General features: G+C 39.0%; 1 protein-coding gene and 1 long non-coding RNA gene across 14 annotated transcripts in view; one reads left to right on the top strand and one right to left on the bottom strand.

The window, feature by feature from the left end:
- Positions 1-23914, bottom strand: part of LOC126852534 (growth factor receptor-bound protein 14-like) — a 293126-nt gene that overhangs the window by 18226 nt on the left and 250986 nt on the right. For all 7 annotated transcript variants that reach the window (XM_050597430.1, XM_050597431.1, XM_050597433.1 and 4 more), the window contains exons 9-10: positions 23453-23680; positions 17981-18088 (exon numbers count right to left, since the gene is read on the bottom strand). In XM_050597430.1, the coding sequence (XP_050453387.1) occupies positions 17981-18088; positions 23453-23680 (336 nt within the window). The remainder of the gene's footprint in view (positions 1-17980; positions 18089-23452; positions 23681-23914) is intronic.
- LOC126852612 (uncharacterized) overlaps positions 1-23914 on the top strand; it is a 268456-nt gene that overhangs the window by 123336 nt on the left and 121206 nt on the right. The gene's annotated exons all lie outside the window — the stretch shown is intronic.

The following is a 23914-nucleotide window of genomic DNA, read 5'->3' as shown; positions in this document are numbered from 1 at the left end:
ACCAGATGACTTGCTTTCTCGGGGGATGCGCGACAATGCACGTCGCGACGCGTCTCGTCTCTCTCTCTCTCTCTCTCCCTCTCTCTCTCTCTCTCTCTGTTGGAGGAACCGAAAATTGCGCCGGTAGGCAAAAGCGGAAGTGCGCAAAGGCACTCGCAGCTTGCTATCGATCGCGAGTTACTCGCGGGAAATGGCTTGTTAAGAAGATTGGGAAGGACCGAATGAGCTTTGCGAAGGAGGAGCACGAAAGCCTCTTGGCTTTCCCGACGTAAAGCTTGCACGCGGCGAATCGATGAGAAATACATGGTTACAAGAGACTTAAGACCGTCTATTAGGCCATTTTGCCGTGAACCTTGATGTCCAATTTTCGCGTTATCTAAAAGAATTATTATTATTTCAAGTCATTTCACGTTATATTATAATTCTATCGTATAATGTCAATTGCAAAATAATTATATAACATTCTTCTTTTGCAAATAAATTTTTAAATAAATTATAAATTTTAAATAACAATATTCTTCTTTACTTTCTAATGCAAAACATTTATTAGATTGTGTAATTAATGAGAATTTATCAAACTTCTAATATTTTTGTTTAAATAAATTTTTTAAATTTAAATATTGTAATCAGACAAAATGTGATGCAGTCAAAATTCATGAGAATTTGCGCTCGATATGGCTTATATATCCAAGGGGCAAAATGCCAGCGCGCATAAGATAAAATTAGCCGATCGGTCATGTGTGCGGTGTTGTTCCCAGTATTCCCGAAGCGTTAAACAATTTTGCCAGAAGCACGTTCCAGTGTGAATAAAAATAGACGCGTTAATTCTGAACGGAAGATGGAAGAGTTGGAGAGAGAAGGAGAGAGATAAACGCCGCGAGGCAGTCGACCGATTATTGACATCAATGCACCTTTTAACTTGCTCAAACGGTCTTCGTTATTTCAACATTAAATTAACTGTCAAGGGGCCAAGTGTCACGAAATGTCCCGTTCTCTTACAATGTATCATGAAAGCCAAAATTTTCACGAGACGCCTATCATCGCTTCTTTCAATCTGGCGGGGACCCTACAATATTTCCTTTTTTTTTATTTCTATTTTTGACGTATTTTATTCAGACAGTTTTAATTGCGATATTGTTTCTCTTTTAGCGTACATGTCTAGAGGCATATTCTTGTCATTTTCCAACAAAAAAAAAAAAGAAGAGAAAAATAAAATGCACTCGAGTTCTTTCGGAAATGAAATTTTTATATTTAACATCCGGAAGAATCAAAATATTAAGGCTCATCCGTAGTTGCTACAATTGAGAAAAGGTCTCGATGAGACGAGAAAGATGATATTCAAAGGCGAGTTCCCTTTTCGAGGAAATTCGCAGGATTAAGTCCCCAGTGCAGCGGCCTAATGACGTTTGCGCCGAGATTAATCTCCGGTCGCGCGCGACTTATGCAAAGTCATACTTGAAGTAACTCCGACTTCGCTCAGCGGTAAATTAATCAAGATCGGAATTAGCGGTCCCGTTGCAGCTGCACGCTCGCGTCATTAATGGGTTATCTGAGGCTAGAAGCATGAAAAAATAGGTTAATTCCTTTTAACGATTATGTAACTGCAAAAAATGGATCTCGAGAGATCCCATGTTTTTTTTTTAAATAATTAAATTATGCGAATATCGCTTCTTTTAAGAAATATTCTTCCTTATTAAAGATAAAATAACACTATGTTTATTACTGAAAGATAATAATAAAAAAGAAATAAATAATATATAAAAAAATAATAAAAATTAAATAATAATTAAATAATACTTTAATTATTTATTATAAATTAATAATTAAATTAATAATAATTAAATAATAATTTACTTAATTAAATAATACTTTAGTATTTAATTATTAATATAAAATTATTATTTATTTAATTAAAATTAGATTAATACAGATATAATAGAAAGTAAAATTTTAGTGACAAGATTCTTAAAAAATTCGCGGCTAGCTAAATTTTTTTCTCGTCTCTAGAAATAGGAAAATGGCAATCGTTTAATGTATCTAGCAAGATTATCGGTCCGTCATCACGACCGGCGGATTTACACGTGTCAGTCGCTCGCGGCGAATGTACCAAAAAAAAAAAAAGGGGTTTCTTTTGACGGCTGTCCTTGGCCGTGACTGGCCCGTCCTCGGCGTGCACGTGATTACCTTGAGCAAAGAAGTCCTAAAAGGTTGCGTCATCCGACACGTTTATTGATACCCATCAATCACGTACACGTGGAAGTATCGCTTAACTATATGCATCTTTTTTATTACAATATCGAATCGTATGTTTTTCTAAGCGATGCAGAAATTTTGGACCAATCCAAATTGAATTTTGTTTTCAAGTTAATTAAGCATAACATTAATCCTAGTGTCCTTCATTTTCTTTTTTAAATAATTTAATTGTGTAATATTATTTATATATTAAAAAATACTCTTCTGTATTAAATATAAAATAATATTTTATTTATTACTGAAAGGTAATAAAAAAATTTAATCGTGTAATATTATTTATATATTAAAAAATACTTTTCTGTATTAAATATAAAATAATATTTTATTTATTACTGAAAGGTAATAATAAAAAGAAAAACTAAAAAAAAATAATAAAAACAAAATATTTAATTATTTATTAATAACAGTCATTAAAAGGGAAGCAAAAAGACCGAAGCTAAAATTAAACAAAAGTAATTTATATAAATCCAGTGGATTAAATCTCGACTTGTTAAGTAATGTAATTTTGCATGTTTAATTTTTACCGTATAAAATATTAAGATTCCGCCAGCTCTCTCTCGAGGCACGCAATATAAAATACTTGCGTTAGAAAGTTTTTGTTCCGAAGTGCGTGTCTTGTTCTTCCTAAGCGAAATTACCTTCTCTCGCATAATAGGCGCATGTAACTACTTAACCGGACTAAAAAAAAAAAAAAAATCCATGCTCTCGCTTTTGCCGCTTACTTTTAAATAGCTTTTGAAGAACGCGTCGCGTAATCTCTGGCCCATTCGCTTCCGGCGATTATTCTGCCAGGTAGAAGAAGAGAAGAAGGAAGCGGAGCAAGGCTTGGAAGGAAACGAGAGACCCGGGGCTAGAGCTTAGACGGCCAGACACGAGAGAGAGAGAGAGAGAGAGAGAGAGAGAGAGAGATCTTGCCTCGAGGGTAAGATTCGTCGTCGCGCCGGGATTATTACCGTGGCCTATAAAGTCACTCAGAAACACGCACCTGGCCAAACAATGATGCACTTCCGATGCACAGTAGTGTGTAGGTACTATACACGGGTAGCCGCCGCCGCCGCCGCCGCCACGCTTGTTAAGCGTTTACACCGATCGTAAAACCTAAGAATGCCACAGTCGTCGTTCTCGTAAACACGCCGAGGGAGACACCACCCCGGGGGAGCCCCCCTTCTCCCCCCCCCCGCCTTACGGTGTGCATTGGCCACGTCTTCGCCACCATCGTTGATCGTCTGACGGTTTTATAGCGCGCGCATACGCGCATTGAACTCCCGAATGCCACTGCGCGTCGTAATTATGCAAATTGACTCGCGTACGGACGATATTTCGATTGATGTTCGTTTCGTCGCGCCTCTGCCGTCGGAATTCCCTTTCTCTTCGACGAAGGCCGTGAGATTCGATCGACGAAACTTCCATTCCCCCCTCCCCCACCCTTCCTGTTCGTGCGCGTTATGTAATACCTCGGTAATTACCGCTCTCCGCGAGTACAATGGAGTACCAGGTGAGGGCGGGCGTCGAGGGAGAAGAAAATCTAATGTATGGCCACTTTAGGTTTTAGCAACCGTGAAATATGTGTGTGTGACCAGTAGCACTTTTAACAAAGCACCGTCGCAGAGGTGAGTTAGCACCGAACATAGGTGAGTTTTAACAGAATTCTCAAACTCGCGATTAACAAATGAATCAGCGAGTTTCAACGAAAGTTGGATAAAAATTATTCTTATGCTTTTTATCTATTGTATGTGATTTATAATTTGTTCAACGAAGAGAATCTGGTCCTCTGTATTTATGAAGAATTTTCATTTTCGATTTTATATTTTATATTTTAATTTTTTTTTTTTACATTTTTAAATTTGATTTTCGCAAGGAAGAGTATACGAACTGTGCATTAAGGTATTTATTATAAATTAGTCGATAATTCCTTTATAATCCTTTTACTCGTAAGAGAAGTTGTTGTATATAATATATTAAAATATATTGTACACATATAAAATTATATGTGACATAATTTCTATAAAAGTTTTATAGAACTAATTTGTGCGTATGATAAAATATGAATTTTACTCATTTATGTAAAATCATGTTAAAGCATACAACTTAATACTGACTACCGAATATTGCGTTTCTTTGCAAAATCTAAAAAATCTATCTCCTCTTTTACCAAAAACGTCTTGTAAAAAAAAAACTTTCCAAAAATTATCGGACATATTTTTTATCTGAATCTTCGAATCTGGGTGACTAAAAAAAAAAATTTCAAACAATCCGTCTTAATCGTCAGATTTTTCCCGAAAATTCCGAGGAGTGTGTATCTGAAAATTGAAGGACGTCCAAGAAAATTCCAACATCATTCATGCCCGAAAATTCAAACGTTCCGCGAAAAAGCTTGCGGACACTTCGTCTGAACTTCTCGTTCCTCCCAGTTTTGTTTTTACGGCGCTCGTTCCTTACACTCGCGGGCCAATGGAAGCAAGATGAATTAACGCCGATACTCGCGTTTGGCATGGGCGACGCGACAACATTCTCTCGGTATTCGGGATCAGGAATGCCGGCGAAAATAGGGACGAGAAGCGCGTAGATTACGCAATAAACGCTGATGGTCGCGCGCGGACTCCAGAGAGACGCGGACAGCTGTTGCGGAATCCACGAACGAGCGGAAGAGAGCGAGGAGAGCACAGGCTTCGAGGGGGGAGGGGGAGGGGGGAGAGACGAAGAAAAAGAGACGTGAAATTTGCTAAATGCGGAACGGAACAGCGGACCGCGTCCAAGATAGCTGAGCGGGGGCTTAAACGAAGTTGGACGCGCGCCAACCTGAGCTTGCATCGGCGATATTTATGACTGGCGCTAGGCGATCTATATGATTAAGGTCTTTAAAGTTCCTACCTTCACTTGTCGGCGCGAAGGAGGGAAAGAGAAAGAGAGAGAGAGAGAGAGAATGTGCGAACTCGCGATGTCATGTGGTCGTCGTCGTGAAATACAGAAAGAAGGACGACACGAAGAGGAACGAGTTATGACTCTGTCCTGATTCGCGGTTATACCCGTCATCGTCTTTCTTTCTTTTTTTTTTGTCTTTCTTTTTTTCTTTTTTGCTACGCGATTGCGGGGGATATTCGTGTTAGAAGAACTCACTCTCCCCGAGACAATCCACGGTGAAAGCAAATAATGGTCTTGCCGAATTTCGACGAATAATCAATTATAAAAACACACAATACTTATTAGATTTAATGAATAATAAATAATTTTATGGATTAATGAATAATTTCATCAATAATAATAAATAATTGATATTTATAAATATTTTTAATTATAAATAATTTAATCAATAATTAATGAACAATAATTGATGAACATTATCAATTTATGAATCGCGCAAATTTCAGTTATTACTTTAATCACAGATATTAATAATATTAATAATCTTGTTATAAAATTAAGAGAATTTGTCAAAAATAAAAAAAATAAAAAAAAATAAGAAAAAAAAAAATACTCCGTGTCACTACTACAGATTACTATACGAGAGAGATTCCTGTTCTTGTAAACGACCGGCTACTAGACTTGCATAACCGGTTTACTCTCTGCAGTGAGATAATAAATCAATTTATTTAGACATTTGAGTAATTGATAGAGATCAATATAGATCGCCACAAAACAGTTCTCTGCAAAAAGCATAACTCATTGCTCATGATGCGATGATGTTTTTACAACCAACGCGTCTGGCGTATTGTATAAAATCAGGCCGCGCAGTTTAATCAATGTTAAAAGGAATTTAAAAAAAAAACTCTTTTTTTTTTTTTTAATCCCAAGACCTTTTTACACTTCTACGTATTTGTAATGTCCAACGACGCAACGCTGATACGCGGCATAAATCGCGTTCGTGGCAGGAAAAGAAGAGGAAAAAGAAGAGTCGGCCTCGTAGAGTTGGTCAGGCGTCTGTCAGGCCAGACATTGTACCGCAGTTACATAACGCAGAGGCGATTAGATAATCGTAATTATAGGTTGCGCAGGAAGTGCAGCGGAGTGCCCTGCCCCCCCCCTCCCTCTCCCCTACCCTCCGCCACCCCTCGGGGCCCGTAATCAGACCCACCCACTCGCGCGCATGCTCGCGATACACAAACACACGCGTTACAATGCATACGCACTGCACACATCATCGTCTTGCCCTCGCACTCGATGACGTGCGCGAAACCTTCCATGCTGATGCATGCATGGCATGCATGCCACATGCAAATTTGTCGAGCGGAACGAGTTTTCTCGCTCGTAGCGGGAAAATCGAGGGAACTTCACGTATTCATCAGACGAGAAATACCGTTCGGCAATATTCGAGATTATCGGAAATCATTGAGGGATCCCGAGGAGAATATCGTGGAGGAGGCTCACCTGATTTGTCATCCTGGATATCGTGCGGATGAACCGGACGTGAACCGCGAGCTTACTGGTGCACCTTCTTTTTTTTTGCACAGAGAGACCTTGAAGTGACAGGCGCAAGTGGAGGAGAGAAGCAGCGCGCGTTTCTCCGGATATCGCGGATGTGTCAGTGGCGCATCAGCGGGGAAAGTCTGACAGGAGAGCGGGTGTCGAGAACGACGGACGCGATTCACTGTTATTTCATTTTGTTTTTTTTTTTTTTTTTTTGGGATTCGCCAGGCGGATGACGCGGATGTTCGCCACAGAGTTAGCGGAGAGGAAGAGAGAGAGAGAGAGAGAGAGAGAGAGAAAGAAAGGGCTACTAGGGCTGACGGTTGAGGGAAGGGGAGCGATGCGGCGAGGGAGAAATCGTTCAATGTCAAGGTTACATGGGCGCACGCGCATAGAATCGACCATACGCAGGAGAGAGACAAGGCGGAAGCAGCGGGAATATCGGGAGAGGTAGGGAAGCTGCGGCGGTGGAAAAGGAGGACCTGCTAGCCTTGGCAGGATGCTCTCTCTCTATCTCTCTCTCTCTCTCTCTCTGTCTCTCTTTTTCTGCAGTGAGGGGATAAGAGATGCATCTCCCGGCGCTGCATCTGGCCAGCGAAAATATATAATGCCAATTGCGTATACGCCCGGGGTTTACTGAGTAAGCACGCGAAATTTATTTGGATGAGAACAGCTGCGAGCGAGATTACCACCGTTCGCTACGCTGTTTTGTATTCGCGAAATACGTAAGAACGGAATGTCCCATTACATGGTTCGTATCTCGCGAAAATTCAGAGACAAACCATTGAAAAAGAAATAAATAAAGGAAAAAGAGAATAATTCAAAGTAATGTTAAATCTGAAAATGATCCTGTCTGATTATTTTTTTTTCTCTCTCCGAGTTAACGAGTTTCGTATAAGAAAAAATAATATTCAAAAATACGACAATATATACAAGGTGTTTCTAAATAAATGCAAAAAAAATGATTTTTTGTCAAAAATTAAGAGGATGGTCTTTTTATATAAACATATATTCCTATATCCCTCCATGAGGAGTGACACTCCTTCAAAAGAGGAGGTAAAAATTAGATTTTTTAAATTATAATTTTGTATTGTTTTTGTTCCAACATTTATTATAATTTTTTTAACTCGAAACCTAGCCATTTATTAGCACGATGCAATGCATAATAATGTATTTTATTTTTTTTCTTGAAAATTATTAATTTTACAAAAAAAATAAAAGAAATAAAAAAATTTCTAAAGGAATCAAGCTTGCTAACGCATATTTTTAGTTGATCACATTGCAATCCATCAAAAAATTCTAATAAAAAATTGAATAGATGTTAGTTTCATCCCTTTAAAATGATATGAGAAAATTAAAAAAATATTAATAAGTGTCCTTTCTATCAGTTCAAAATGTCCATCAAATTTAATTTTTCCAACTTGTTCAAAATTTGAAAACAAAAAAAATAAAATTCTAATTTGTTTTTTTTTTTAAATAAATTAGAATTTTAATTTGACAAAGGATCTTCTCCTAAAATTTTCCGCACTTATTTAGAAACACTCTGTAGAAATTTAATTTCAAATATTTATATAGAATTAAAAGTTTAATCTGTTTTCTCTATTAACATATTTGTGATTTCCTAAATATAATCATTTGTTCCCCTTATACATATATAAACGATACACAACATTGTAATACTTATGACAAGATCTCAAGAGAAACTTTAAACTCGCGAGCTTCTCCGGCACGATTGCCTCAAGCAATTTCTTTCCGGTACCGAGTGAGACAGAAATAGAGCGGGGAGTTTGGCGAGTGCAATTTAACTTACCTCGAAAAAGGTACACATCGAGATGCGAGGCACAATTTCTGCAACGCGAACGGCGTTTTCGGCAATCCCTGTCGTCGAGCCGTTCGTTAATTGTCCCGCGGTAAGACAAAGCACGTTCCATTTAGTCGGAGAATTGCGAGCCACCGCCTCTCGGAAAATGGGAGAGCGGAATCGACACAGTGGCCGATAACAAACTTGTGTATCGTCCGCGAGAGTAATCGTTCGCAAAGTATCGAAAAACGATGGAACCCACGAAGCACCCACGACTCTCGTCGAGAAAATCGCGCCAGATATTCTTTCCCGAAAATTGACACATTATTTTTTTTCCCTCTTTTCACTGACAACTTTCGAGAAATATTCGCCAAAGACATTTATTATTCCCGGAAGGAAGGAACTGGAGAGAAAATTCAACCCTCAACTTTTAGAAGCTAAACAAAAAAAAAAAAAAGAAAAAGAAAAATAGAAGATGAATCTCTCTTGCATAGATATTTTCTCGAGTCTTTAAAGTTCTTAGCCGGTTAAACGTTGTTTGATCTCAAAGCAAGATACTGTTTTCAAGACATTATAACGGGGGGTTTCTTCCCGTTTTTCTTCAAAAGTTAAGCAAATTTCGACGCGAAGGGAATCAGCTCGATCAGCGGTATTTTCAGAGTTTCTCGTGACATAAATGTTAGACGAGCGAACGGAAGAGGAATATTTTTCCTCCCCCGGTCGTGTTCCCCTCCTCCACCGTTTCCCCTCTTCGGCCGCGGGCGACCAGCGCTTTAATTTATACCCCGTAGCCCTGTCTTTCTCTCTCTCTCTCTCTCTCTCTCTCTCTCTCTCTCTCTCTCTCTTTCCTCCGCCGCCGCTCGCTTGAGCCACGAATAAAGCTGCCGGCAAACTTTTTTACTGCTGGCCGCGCACTTTTTGAAAAGCACCGACCGTAGCACTTGCGCGGGCTTTAAGCGACCACGTATTATCATTGAGAAGGGTCATAAAGACGGCGAGGCAATTCGTGAGATGCGAAAGAAAAGAGATCGCGTGTTTCGTTTTTGAACGATACTCCGACAAGAAAGATTTATCAACGAAAGTAAATGAGTAAATTCGCGAATATTCGCAAGTGCGATGATGAACCATCTCTGAATTGAAATGAAATTAAATCATATGCTGAGGTTTATGTGAAATTTGAAAGAACGAGATTTCTCTCTCTCTCCAGATTCTTAAACACAACGACGCAATTGTTCAGAGACTATATAATATACAAATCAACAAACGGGACGCAATTATAATAAACTACTATTCATAATAGCGACTTATTTAAATTTCAAATAATTATAGACGCGAGACTCGAAGAATATTAGAATACAATCGTAGGAAAACTCTCTCTTAGAATGCAACTGACAGCTGCTGTCAAAGGCATGCCCTAGACAAGAGTCGCAGTTAATCGCAATCGCGGTGGTAGATGAGACGCAGTTTTATCGCCGTCATCGCGAGCGGATTGTTTAACCAGGAGTGCACTCGATTACGGGGTAACCTAGTCGCCGCGTATATCCGTCTCGTCTGGGAACGACGGTTATCAGCGCAGACGACGATAACAATGACGGCGAAGATGGTGCGACGGAAGCAACGCGGGTACGTCCGGACGTTATACCCGTCGGCGATTTAACCGGTGCACTCTCTCCCCCTTGCAAGCGAATCGAAGATCTATATGCGAGAGAACTTCTTCCTCGATACAATCGCAAATTTATCTATGAAATTTTCTTCTTTAAAGAATTTCTTTTTTATTTATATTGCTCGATTTTTGAACAAAATTAATACTTAGTAATTTTAATATTAATTATTTATTAACTTTTATAACTTTGATTTTTTTATTATTATTAGTAAGAATTATAAGTGATTTTTGTAATGACCATCTTCCTCTCTCTCTCTCTCTCTCTTAATCTCTGAATTAATTTACTTTAATAAATTATTTAATAATATAAAATATTAATAAAGAATATTAAATATTATTAACATAAATAAAATATTAAAATAATATTAATATAAACAATATTAAATATATTGTATTATAATATTATTTTAATATTATTTAATAATAGAAATTTTGAAACTCACAACAAAATCTTACTAATTTAAAAATTTAATTAATAAAAATGCGGGAATAAGTAAGCTTTTAATAAGATCTTACTTATATTCTGATTACGTCACCGTTCGCCCCGACTACGCAATCATTTCATTCCGGCGATGTGACTCCTCGAATGTTTCCGTCCTTTTCACTTACGGTGATGCATCCGATGATGCAAAAGACAGAGATGAAGAATTACAGGAGGACAAAGGGAAGAAAACCCGGTGTGGAAGAGGGGAGGGGAGGGGAGAGGGGAAGGAGGCAGAGAGTGTCTCGGCGGAGTCGTAAAGTTAAATTAAAAATTTCCATGCGACAGCTTGGCGAAGAGTCGGGGTGGAGACGCGAGAGAGGACCGATAAGAAAAACGTCGCGCCGGAAATTCCCTCGCGCCCCTTGTTGTCCTTGTCCGTCTTATCCTGTCGTCTTATTTCCTCGACGAGTTTGGGGGAAAATGGGTCAGGTCGGTCGTTCATTAATCTTAGCCTGCCGGTTAGAATTAATAGATACGCGTCTGCCGAGTTTTTGGGTCGTCGCGATCAGTCTTCCGCGTTAGAGATATTAGAATTTAAAGTACATAGAAAAAAATAGAATTAGTATATATTTTACTTTTCGTCACATTCCCTTCAGGCTTTATTCTATTTTTATTCTATTTATTCTATTTTTTAGATTCTGATATTACACGTGTGAATAAAGGAAAAGAAATGAAAAAAAAAAAAAAATTGCAATTAATTTCTTTTAATATCAGACTTGTTGATACACGCGAAGGCCTCCGGCGTACGCTTCGGAAAAATCAGCATGCGATTGGAAATAAATTTTTAACCGGGCGATCACGCAGCGATGCTTTTAACGGAGATCGTATACGTGCCGTAGTCGCGCGCGTAATAAAAAAGACTCGAGGGTAGCGAGGAAAAAAGAGAGAGAGAGAGCGCGTGAAAGTTTCATAACCGGTGTGTCGTGACTATTTTCGGTGGGCGCATATTTCGGGGCGAGAAGCGGCTGTGGCGGCGGTGGGCGATAGGCAGGGAAGAGAGGAACGACGTCGGGGGAATACCTACCCAGGAGTTTATGTCTACCTTTACGATCCAATTTTGCAAGCGCGCAAATGTCCCTCCTCGGCTTCGCGATTCGCCGTATGCAAAATTCGGTAGCACTCGGAGCAAGGTAAGAACTCAAGGGGTGAGGGATGGAAGGAGGACGCGCGCGCGCGTTGGACGCCTCGGTGGATATTTCGAGGAGAGAGGGAGAGGGAGGAAGGCTCCTCTCGAAATAAAGAATGTAATGAAAGAGCGGAGAAATAAAAGCGCCGAGGAATAAAACAATCGCGCGCGCAGGTCCACGAAACGATACGGCGGTTTCAGCGCGTTTCCAGGGTGGCGGCTAAAATATGAGAGAGCGCAAAAGAAAGCGCCTTACTCCCGCGTCTCCGAGCGTCTTTCTTCTCGCCAGTCTCGCGCATTTGGGTGATGTGCCCTTTTTTCCTCTCTCTCTCTCTCTCTCTCCATTCGTCTTTCTCCAAATTCCCCCTTCCCCTCCGACCTGCATATACACACACAAACACACACCGTTATTCTCCAGCCCTCCCGGTATACCGGAGAAGTGTTCGCGCGCGCGCGCACGCTCGTGTACCATCTATAGCTCTTCCTCCATACCCCAAGATCTCTCTCTCTCTCTCTCTCTCTCTCTCTCTCTCTCTCTCTCGCGGATATATAGGTAGAAGCCGGGTTGGTCGATAGTTCGCGCGTAGCAACAGCCGGCCGGGGCTTTTTGCCCGACTTTTAAACCCCTGACTGTAACCGAGGTACTGCACTCCCGGCCTTTCCGCCCCCTCCCGCCATCCCCCCCCCGCTCCCACGACGAACGGAATCCTCCCTATTCAAGTCTGATACCCGACCTGGCAACGGATGGAAATGAATGATAAAAGCGAGGAGAGGGAGGAAAAAAAAAGAGAACGATCACATGACTGATGATCAAGAAGAAGATCGACAGTTCGGTAGAGACATCAGATGATTGAGAACGTTACGGTCGGCTGGAGCCAATTGTAATAATTTCTGCAACATCACGAGATTATAGCGAGACTCTGAAAATTTTAAGGAGGTATACGCGCATGCGTATCATTGTAACATTCATTAATAATGGATGTAGTAACTACAGTAACAGAGAGAGAGAGAGAGAGAGAGAGAGGGGAATCCGCGCAGCTTAATTTTAACGACGTACTGTTGACGACGACTTTAACAATCAACGATAGCTTCGAGAGCGAGGCCTTATTTGCTACAATTTGTTGAATTCCCGCATTAAAATCCAATAATTAACGCTCGCATTAAAATTCCAAGAAGGTAAAACCCACTTGAATTTGAAATGAACGGCGGGGCGAGGGGGAATCGACGGGGTTGAGTAACAATGCCGAGTCTCGCCGAAGTGGAAAAACGGAAAAAGAACGTTGCTGGGTACTCGCAACATTTCCGGTATCCAAGCCGGCTGTCTCGCGCCATTAAGGGAAATGTAATGTCTGACTAAAAGCGGAGCGTGACTACGCTTTCACGTCAACCGCGAGCGATCTGTTAAACGCCGTGGACACTCGTTAAGTAGTCGGCTGGACGAGATGACATAATGATGGCGAATAGAATGGTCAACGCTGAATGATCGATATTTATATTTATATAGGGTGTCTTAAAACAACGCGCTAAATATATAGCGTTATTTTTTATCCAAAAATGTGTGGAAAAGTCCCGAATCATTTTTTTATAATTCTCAATAAAAGAATAGTTATTAAATAAAATTGCCCGATCAATGCTGATCTTTAGTCATCGCTGAATAATTACTTTATTAAGAGTTATAGAAAAAAATGATTCAGGAATTTTCGACACATTTTTTGGTAAGGAATGACGCTATGTATCTAGTGGGCAGTCTTTAAGAGGCACCTTGTATACTTTGATTTTGAAATTAATACGAATAAATCAATGACGTAATTCAAACTATATATAAATCGACATAATTCTAAAATTAGAGTTTACAACAATAAAAAATTTTACAAACCAAAAATAATGTATAATGTTCATTTTGATTATGCAAATGCGCTTTCGAAAGAAAACCTTATCGAGATATTGATTTAATGCATCAATTTATATCCGCAACTATTAAAATATTTATAATGCTTAAAATTAAAATAAAAAATTGAAAAATAACGTGCTTAAAATATTTTTCTATTTTATCTCTCACCGGTATAAATCTTTTCAAATTCAAGAGATCGAATCTGAGAGCGAAGCTACATTGGCACGAAACTTTATTCCCGAGTTTCAATCTATCCATTTAAATGTGCAATTACGTGCAACGTGAAAAATAGAAACAGTGCGGAAGACGGAAAATACGAAGTTTGCCCTGTCGGTTCGACACACCCACACACACACACACACACATACACGATGCGAGGGGATGCACTTTTGTTTCCCTTCGAATAAAGATAAAAGCGAGACACGAACAAACGATATCCATGATCGAAGCTTTCAATCGAAACGAAGTGCAAGACACGTTCACGCTCCCTTCGCGAGAAGTTATCCCTTAACGAAACTTCGAAGAAGATCGTTCGAAGTTTCATCTTCGCCTCTCACCGCGTGCACTCTTCTCTTCGTCGTCTGTTTTTCCTGCGATGATTATTTTTAGATCTTCCCTCAAACTTCACATCTTATTTTCGGTATCACCATCGAAAGCCATCGGAGCCACGCGGTTATAGAAGGATTCTCAATTATTGTTAAATTATTTAATATCCGAAAGCTGCGCTAGTGAAAAAAAATCAATTTTTTTCTCTCACGGTTTATGATTATCTCAATATCCTTATAAACAATGTAATTTCCTGTTATTACCCGAGATTGCCGTTAAAGCATGTCAGACCGCCCCTATCAATTATGTTTATTTTGTAAAGCAATTATCTTTTTCCTTGCACTTTCGCGCATTAAGCGCGTAATACCGGTTATTTTCCATACTAGGCTTTAATTGTTATCCTCCGTGCTACATCGAGTAGATAATTCATAACCAGCACGAACTGTAATTTATTGCCGGAAGCTTGTTAAGATCGCTACTTCAAAACCAGTTCTTCGAAACTGCTCGACAATATATGTCTCGCACCCGCTTCGCCTAATCAATATTTCCTTCCTTAAGGAAGTTTCGCGGATATTTTATTATTATAATTATAATGCGTCCCACAAAAAAAAAGAGAAATATGGAAAAAAAGTACGTCCTACTAATTATAAAATTAAAATACGCTAAAGTTGCCAAGATTGTATGTAGAGGCAAGAAAAAAAAATCCGTCCCTAAAAGATTTTCAATATTCATACAAAATTTCGTAAGCGTATTATGTAACTCAAAAGCAGTCCGTATCGTAATTTATTGCAAGAAAAATAAAAATAAAAAAAAAAAATAAATAAAATGAAAAAAATAAAAAGTAAACATGTAATGGCATTAAACAGAATTGCAACTTTCTAAAACTTTCTCTTTAAAATTCCATTTACGGAAAATTTCACAATTTCGCCTTTAATGTAACATTTAAATTAATATAATACATTTTTTTCTTTGCTTATCTTGCAGAGATACTAAGAAAAAGCATATTTTAATAATTGACGGATTTTATCCTCGAATCACTTTTATTATTCATGCAATTCTGGATGATGCAATTCTCGCGGTTTAACGATAAGGCGGCAACGCCTTGAAAAATATTTTCCCAAGAACGCCGGCTACGGAAATTATAATGAGAACAAGTTATAGCCTCATCTCTCTTCGACGACGAGAAAAAAGTGAGAGAGAGAGAGAGAGAGAGAGAGAGAGAGAGAGAGAGAGAGAGAGAGAGGAGGAAATAAGTCAGTCGATGAAAGGATGAATCCAGGGGGGTAGACCGGTACGTGTCTAGCTTCGAGAGTACACATTGACGACGAGGGGTTGTCGTCCCTCTGGCTGGCTGGCACGACCTTGGAATCAGCTGTGCGATACGAGGATGAAATCTCCTAGCGGGCGAGACGCGCCGACATCTTAGCGCGTAGGAGGACGCGAAGAATATCGTAAAGGGAGAGAGAAAGAGGGAGAAAGTCTACATCTCGACGAGGTCGGGGATGGCACGACAATGAGGTCAGTGCGATGGGGATGGATCCTTCTTGGCATTCTTTGCGTAAGTTATGGCGGTACTTTACCGAGAAAATTTGCTTTCCGGAATCGCGTCTCGTGAGAAAGATATATAATGTCAGTGTTCCTTTAACGTTCCTTCACTTTTAATTTCGTTGGACGAGATAGCGCGTCGATTTCCCAATTAGCGAACATTTCCCCCGCAAAGTTTCCACTTTGTTTAAGATATTTATTTGTCATATCAAAATCGTATCGTAAATAACAGATATTCGATAATTGACGATAATGGATGCGGAGCTATTTAATTTTCGCCGAACGAGAGAGATGCATAAAAATAATTCATAAAAGCAATTATAAAGAGAAATCTTCCCATCCCATAAAGTCTTTCTTTTTATATTTTAATCGATTGTCTCATATTTATTTCATTATTATCGGTACATTACGTTTCGCTAATATTCGTGCTAATTTTAACAGACACGCAAAACGTCGATATATTATTTATTTGTTTAAGTTTCGTTGTTTAAACTGTCTCACAAATTTTATATCATGTCAGTCTCTGAAAATCCTTCATTAAAATCATTTTGATTCACAGCAACTAGAGAAGATAAATATAAATTCAATAATATTAAATTTTATTAACTCTAAATAGTTTTTTTCCTTCGTATTTCCTTGAATTTCTAATAAATATTAACTTAATTACACCGGTTAACAAATCAAATAAAAAAAAAAAAATAATAATAATTGACTGCCCAACTAGCAGTAAAAAATCTTTCGTAAAAAGTTAACTTGCTACGGTTCTCTTTTTCCTCTTTAACAAGCAATCGCGTCTGAGAGAATCGATTATGTCGGATTTATTATCGCAGCCGCGATATAAGCGACGATATATGATATCCGTTAGTCGCGACAGTGTAATTTGCGTTACCATAGCTTAACTATTGTACAAATAGAATGTATGAGAGAGATATCAAGAGAGAACCATGCATCTGTGCACTCGAAACAACGAACGCACACAAGCGAATGGAAAATCTCGACCGAGGGAGTGGCTCGGCAATTCCCGCATATTTCGCGCAGATATTTCGCATTAAAGATCAATAGCTAACGAGCTATTTGCTATAATTATTGTATTTAGCCGCTAACAACATCGTCATCCAGCTCTCCGCATCATTACTTCGGCCAATGTTTTCATATTACCGTTCGTTCATTTATTAGCAATGAATTTCCTTACATTTCAGTATATCAATTAGAGAATCGATAAATGCGCGTGACTGTCGAGAACAATAATGGAGTTTGCCTGCGAGCGTCATTTACTGGGATATTAATATAAATTAATAAACAAATCTATTTATTTCACTTGTAAAAGGAAATAATTTCAATGAAAAATTATATATACATATACAATTACAAAATAATTAAATATATATATAATACATATTATAATATATTTTATATAATTATATTTATATATTATTTTATTATAATATAAAATTATAATATATATATATATATATATATATATATATATATATGTAATTATTATATAATTAAATTAAATATACTATAATATATATTATATAATATGTTTAATACTTTAATAGATAATATAATATAACAAATGTACATAATATAATAAAGAAAACAATTAAGAATCGAATAAGAGAGAAAGTGAAGAAAGGCAAGAAAGGGTGTTGATGGAAAAAAAAGGGCATTGAAAAGCTCGGGATTGCACGAGTTAATCAAGATCCCGTAGACGCTATGAAAGTTCGACGAGAGACGATCAGCTCGTGCAGGAAAAGGGATGACTGAAGGCAATGATCGAACGTGGCGTGACCCGGCAAATTAATGTCACTCGAGGTAATTTCAACGTAATCGCCTCTTCCATTCCATTTACCACGTCTAAAGCGAAATTTACCTCTCGAGCATATCCGAGGCTACAGAGTGTGGCCCATCGAAAATACATCGCGCGCGGGTCGTAGAAATAATTCTCGCCACGAGAGAGACAATTGTCTCGTTTATTTTTCTTATACATAGTTAAGTCGTAGCGAGTTACATGCGTTCCATTCTTTTTTCTCAAATTTAATCCATAATTTTTACCTGTTGAAGTCCTTTACTAAAATTAAATTTAACTAAAGCGCCAAGAGCGATACAAAGATTTAAGCCTTATTATATAAAAAAAAATTCGAGTGAATAAATTATTCGTAACTTTCCCAATTTTCCATCCGCGCTCTTCACCAAAATTCTCCTTTATCATGGCTCAGATCCTCATACATCTCAGCGCACGAAATCATACAAATAGCACTTACGTTGGACACATTGTAGCTGCTGTACTGTTCTTTGGGGCTGCCGCTGCCGTTCTGCTCGCACTGCTTGTTCTTGAAGGCTCGGTAATTCTCACGGAGCTGTTTGCCGTACTGGAACAACACAAAGCAGAGCGGACATCGTTAAAACAACGCGCTGGCACTACAATTGATGAGATGCACGCGACACGAATGCGCATATAATTGATCTTACGTTTCCGGCGCATCGCGCAACATTCGAAGTCGATAAAGCCAACGACAGAGAGAAAAAAAATAAAAGATAAACTGCATTCGCGATTTGCATAATTATACACGCGTTACTTTGTCGCCGTAATACCGACTAGCCGGCCGGCCGGTCTGTCAACTCGCGCTGTCAACCGCCCAGCTGTACGAGACTGACCTCCGATCGATACATCGTCTTGCCTAGGTATCGCATTTTCCTAGATAATCAACGATATTGCGAAGACGGAAAATACAGAAGAATCCCCGAGTTCTCATTCTTTTATTATTTAGTTCCTTATTAATATATCACACACGATTTTTTTCGTTAGAAATTATTATATTATATTATTATAATATAATATTATGATACTTATGATTATATATAATTATATATTATATTGTATTATATTATATTATATTATATATAATATAATAATATTATAATATTATTATATTTATTTTCATTATTCACACACACACACACACACACACACACACACATGATTCTTATAGATGTGCGTAACACGTAATTCAAAAAATATTGAAATATAAATAATAATATTGATGGTTATGTACATATACGCGTTTGATGCTTGACATGTTTTGGGTAACAAGATTAGATATTCAATTTTCAACTCGAGTGAACTGTAATCTCGTTTTTGACAGACAGCTTACAAACGCGGAAAAAAATATTCAATCGATACGAACAATTTTTTTCATCGAAAACTTTATCGACAATTTTATTTACACTTGGGGAATAGCGACGAAGTTTCCTAGTTGAATCAAAGATAATCCGTGCGAGCTCTTGATATCGCGACAGGTCAAGATAATACCTAATCATTTGCAATAAAAACTGTCTTATATAAACTAAGTTTACTTCTTTGTTTATTCAGAATTCATATAAATCTCGTCCATTCACGAAAATTGCTATTTATCTTCAATTTAATGAAACAGAAAAAAAGACTTTATATAACAAAAAATATTAAAATCCTAAAAAATAATAAAACCTTATTCCTTATTAGTTCCAAGCGAATCATTTATATAGTCCTAACTTGAGAGAGAGAGAGAGAGAGAGAGAGAGAGAGAGAGGGAGAGAGATTTATTAAAATACTTAACATCAAAAAAAGTATCAGCTAAATAAAATTTTCTTTTAAATAAAAGAGAAAAATGTACTCAGACTTCTAGAACTTAACCAGAGAAAGGCATTTTTGGAAAGCTGGAAGCTAACATGTACACTCTGACAGTATTCGTGCAGATTGTGATTCACGCACGTTGAAGAAAATGTGAATGTGACGAGACGAGACGAGACGAAACGAGACGAGACGAGACGAGACGAGACGAGACGAGAGGAGACAAGATGAGAGGAGCAGACGGTGCCACGTGAACGTGTGCATAACCATGGACCCAGCAGCAGTGGTATAGCCATCGTATCGACCCACAAGACAGCCGGGCGCATCTACGCTCGAATGACTGCTCACGCACACGCACGCACCCGCGCACGTACGCGCAGTCTCACCCGTGACGTGTACCCATACACACACACACACACACACACACACACACACACACAAGGATTGCTAATATACCAATGCGGGCTGTGTAGCTTGCATCGCGGTACGAAAATTATGCCGGTGAGCTTTGCAATCGCCGAAGGCTCGCCTGGCAACAGCAAAAATAGACTCGCCGTTCCAAAAGTTCGAGGTATCCGCGTTTTATTGCGTATACATAATGCGTATTTTTCAAATGATTTTGCAATCCTTAATAATTTTGTCTCGATCCATAATTAAAAAAAACAAATTTTAATACAAGACAAAATTTTTTTTTTGTCAAATTAATACTCATTTTTCTCTCTAATTAAAATTTTAATATTAAAATAAAAATCCGATACATTTCCATCAGTAAATATCCTGTTCGTTTGAAAACGCGTATCATATGCATTCATTCTGTCAGTTTCGTCATGCACTTTTCACCTCCCCCTCGCGCGAGAAGCGAAGATAAATTAAACAAAGTCCGAGTTCGTCGTTTGCGCGAAGATGAAGGACGGCGGCGACTAATTGAAGGCGGCCCTGGAGCGCGCATTTCGAGAGATAATTACATAATTCGATTACTCGCAAACGTAGACATTGGGGAAACACGTGAACGTGGTAAGGCGCAAGTGTATGCTAACACTAATCAGCGATAGGGAAATGAAGAGTGATAACGAGGTGCGCTGAGTCTCTAAGTAAACGGAGGATAATGCCATCCCTCCGATATCGCCTAAGATTACATCTCCGTGACGAGCTAAAAACGCTTACTGCTAAAAAGTTGACACGTCTGCCTTATAATTGAATGACAATGCAAGTTGGTACGATCTATACTTCCTCGTGTATGTGTATGTGCGACAGATAATTATAATTCTCGGATCGCTATTTCTTTTTGTAGCAAGAAACTCACTAAAAGGATATAGAGTCATAATCGAGTAGAAAGCGATCAGATATTTACGGCTTAACTTTATCCGCAGCTCTTATCGCTTCGCAATCTTGTTCGCTTTCTCATTACTGTTATCATGCATGGCGGATGAAAAGTGAGTCATAATGTCAAATGACAATATTTTCATGCCTGGCAACAAACGGCACTACCTTCGCCATCACGATATCTTTGTCTCGCGAGAAATCTGATCCCGAATTAGTCAAACTAATCGTAGAGAGACATCCACAATTAGTATTTTAATAGATATATTAATCTTCATTTTTACTTTGATATTTTCTCAAAATGACAAAATGACAAAATGACGACAAAATTCATTACAGATAATACCTAAGCTCTGTTAATATTTTTTTTATATAAAAAATACTGAAAAAGCTGCCTTTCGCTCAGGAGTCTGACTCTAGTAATCAACAAAGGTGACTTTCACGCACGCAATACTACTACATAGATTTTCAGGGAAGCGAATCGAAGTCCCGGGAAGATTGAAACGCGACGAACGAAAGCAGACGAAGGGGGGGGGGAATGGACGGTGGAGAAACAAAGGGAGTACAAAGGGGATCGGCAGGGGTGTCAATGTCTTCTGCGATCAAAGCGAGTCCTGCAGGTCTCTCTCCTAGAGTCTACACCCGTTCATTTGCTCACTCTCTCTCTCTCTCTCCCTTCCGTCTTCCACCAATGTTTCTCGTTCGCCGCATCTCATCACACTCCTAGCTTTTTCTCGGATGAAAGAGTTACAAAGGCCTCGCGCTGAGATACGCGTAAGTACTACCTAGAGCGCCGACCAAGACAGCGTCGTCTTTTCGTTCTTCTCCCTTCGGATAAAAGGGAGAAAGAGAAAGAGCGCACGCAAGTGAATTCGGAGCGGGATAGGTCGAGCAGGAGACAGGCATGGACGGCCAACGAGGCCGATAAACACTTGGCAAGTGTCTGCCTGCCCGCCAGCGGCTACGGTAGTACGGATGCATAGCTCGGGAAACCCTTGGAGGATGCATCAAGGGAGATCCCGGCTTACGATCCTCCGGTGCAAGGGGTCCCCAAATTACATCCCGCGGCAGATTAGATTGCTATCCCGACCCGACAAGTGTTACTCGGAATGGAAGCAAGTTAATGATGATGAAAGAAACCCTTGTCGGAGAGATAGCGTTTGTGTGTATCTAATAGCATTATTGAGATTGTGTGTGTGTTAAAAAAAAAAATATCGAGTTTAAAAAAGTAAATAAATCGTCATTAAAAATTCTATCCTATCCTCTAAATGAATATCATTTTTAACTTATATGATTGTCGGAGGATACTCCTTTTTCTTTTTATACTTAATGAACGGTAGAGCAATGATGATGTCATCGCACTTCCTGGAGATCTGAGAGACGGTCTAAGCAGGCACTTGAGCTCGAGAAAGAATAGGTCTCTAAAAAGTAACGCAATGTAGAATAGGCAGCCGTAGTCTAGAGTCTTTCTCTCTCTTTCTCTCTCATCAACGGAACTCCCGATCACGCGTTGCCAGCGAAAACCGTTACTAACCACGAGTCACTCACTCTCTTCCATTGACGAGCACTTGGCTCGATTGAAAGAGAAGAGAATAGAGAGGAAGAGAGACGACAAAGACTGTCTGCTCTCGAGAATAAACCGATATTATCGATGACGATGGGAAACGAGAGCCCCGGTGTCTCACGAGTTCGATCCATGTCAAAAAAAAAGAAAAAGAAAGAAAAAAAAAATGAAGAAAGAAAGGTGTACGGTGTCAGTGGCATGGCTACTCTAAAAAAAAGAGCGAGAAAAAAATTTCGCCACGCGAAACGTGCCTGTATGGCATACAGTATATACGCACGTCGACGGAATGAAGTGTTTCTTCCCTCTTCTTCTCGCCCTCTCTCTCTCTCTCTCTCTCTCTCTCTCTCTCTCTCTTTCTGTTTCTCCGTCAAACACGAACGACGCGCGAGTCACGCAACTTCTTTGAGCTTCACGAAGAAGTTTCGACATTCGAGTCGGAGCGGGCGGAGAAAGGAAGAGGGGAAGGAAAGAAAATGAGGCTCATTATACCTGGGCTCTCCATCGCGGAGCTAATAATACCCGCGGCTCGTCTCGCAGAGGGATGATCGCATCTTCCAGTGGGATGGAAGAAGAGAGTCGAGTCGCAGATCGGGCGCAGAATCGCGGGCTGAAAGAGGAGTATTGCGGCGATACCGTAAAAGCGCGATTATCCTCGCCGCGAAATTGAAATACTCATTTCTCCAAATTAATATTAGCTTGTGCATGCTTTCGATTTTCAAATTAAAACAAATTATTGATTATTTATGTACGTATGTGATGGCTATTTAATGATCATTCCCTCGACCGTGCTATTGATCTTTAATTTTCAATCTTTCATTATAAAAAATATTAATCTTTTTAAGATATTTGCAGTCTTTTTGCAGACACACTGACATTTCAATTTTCAGATACAGTCTTCTGAATTTTCAGAAAAAAATCATTAAACTCTGATGATTAAGACAGATTTCGGACAGATTGTTTCTCTCATTGACAGGATACCCAACCCAGATCAGACAAAAAAATGTGTCTGAATTTTTAGAAAAATTTATCTGAATTTTAAAAAAATTTTTCACATTGTTCACATAAATATGCCGATGTGGAAGCAATTTTGATTTCAATCGATATTAAAAATAATGTGTTTTAAAAAAAAAGTGACATTTAAACGTTCGAATATCCCAAGTTACGAGCACTCGAATCACTAAATTATTATCGAGCAACAAACGTCGATTAGACAAGACGAGAATGAGAAATGGTGTCGCTTACCTTAGCGAGTCTCATGGCTGTGAGCCAGCAGGCGCGCGATTTTTCGTTTTCGAAAGCAATGACCTTGATCCCGGGCTCCCCAGCCTCCGTGTCCTCGGCCTCGGCGTTGCTGTTCGGCCTCAGGCAGACGCCCCACTCGAAGGGTGCGCCGAAAACTCGCTTGGCGTTCGGTATTCTGTAGATGTTGTAGTCCGACAAGTGCGCGAGCGTGATTAGATGTTCGCTGTCCTGTAACAAAAAAGAAACAAAAAAAAAAAAAAAAAAAAAACGATGACGTTAACGATGTCTTTAAAAATTCCGCCTACAACATTCATGCTCTCTAAAAAGCTCTATCTTTACAGAAAGATTATTACATTTCTCTCTCCGCGTAACAATCCTTCCCCACAAGGCTCTTCGACGCTGGCGATTAATTTAATATTCCCGAAAGTCCGCCTGGCTAGGAGAGTGACAGTTATTCGACAT

This window comes from Cataglyphis hispanica, chromosome 10 (assembly GCF_021464435.1).
Source record: "Cataglyphis hispanica isolate Lineage 1 chromosome 10, ULB_Chis1_1.0, whole genome shotgun sequence".
NCBI lineage: Eukaryota > Metazoa > Arthropoda > Insecta > Hymenoptera > Formicidae > Cataglyphis > Cataglyphis hispanica.
The sequence above is the reverse complement of the archived record's forward strand: the minus strand, read 5'-3'. Positions and strand labels throughout refer to the sequence as shown.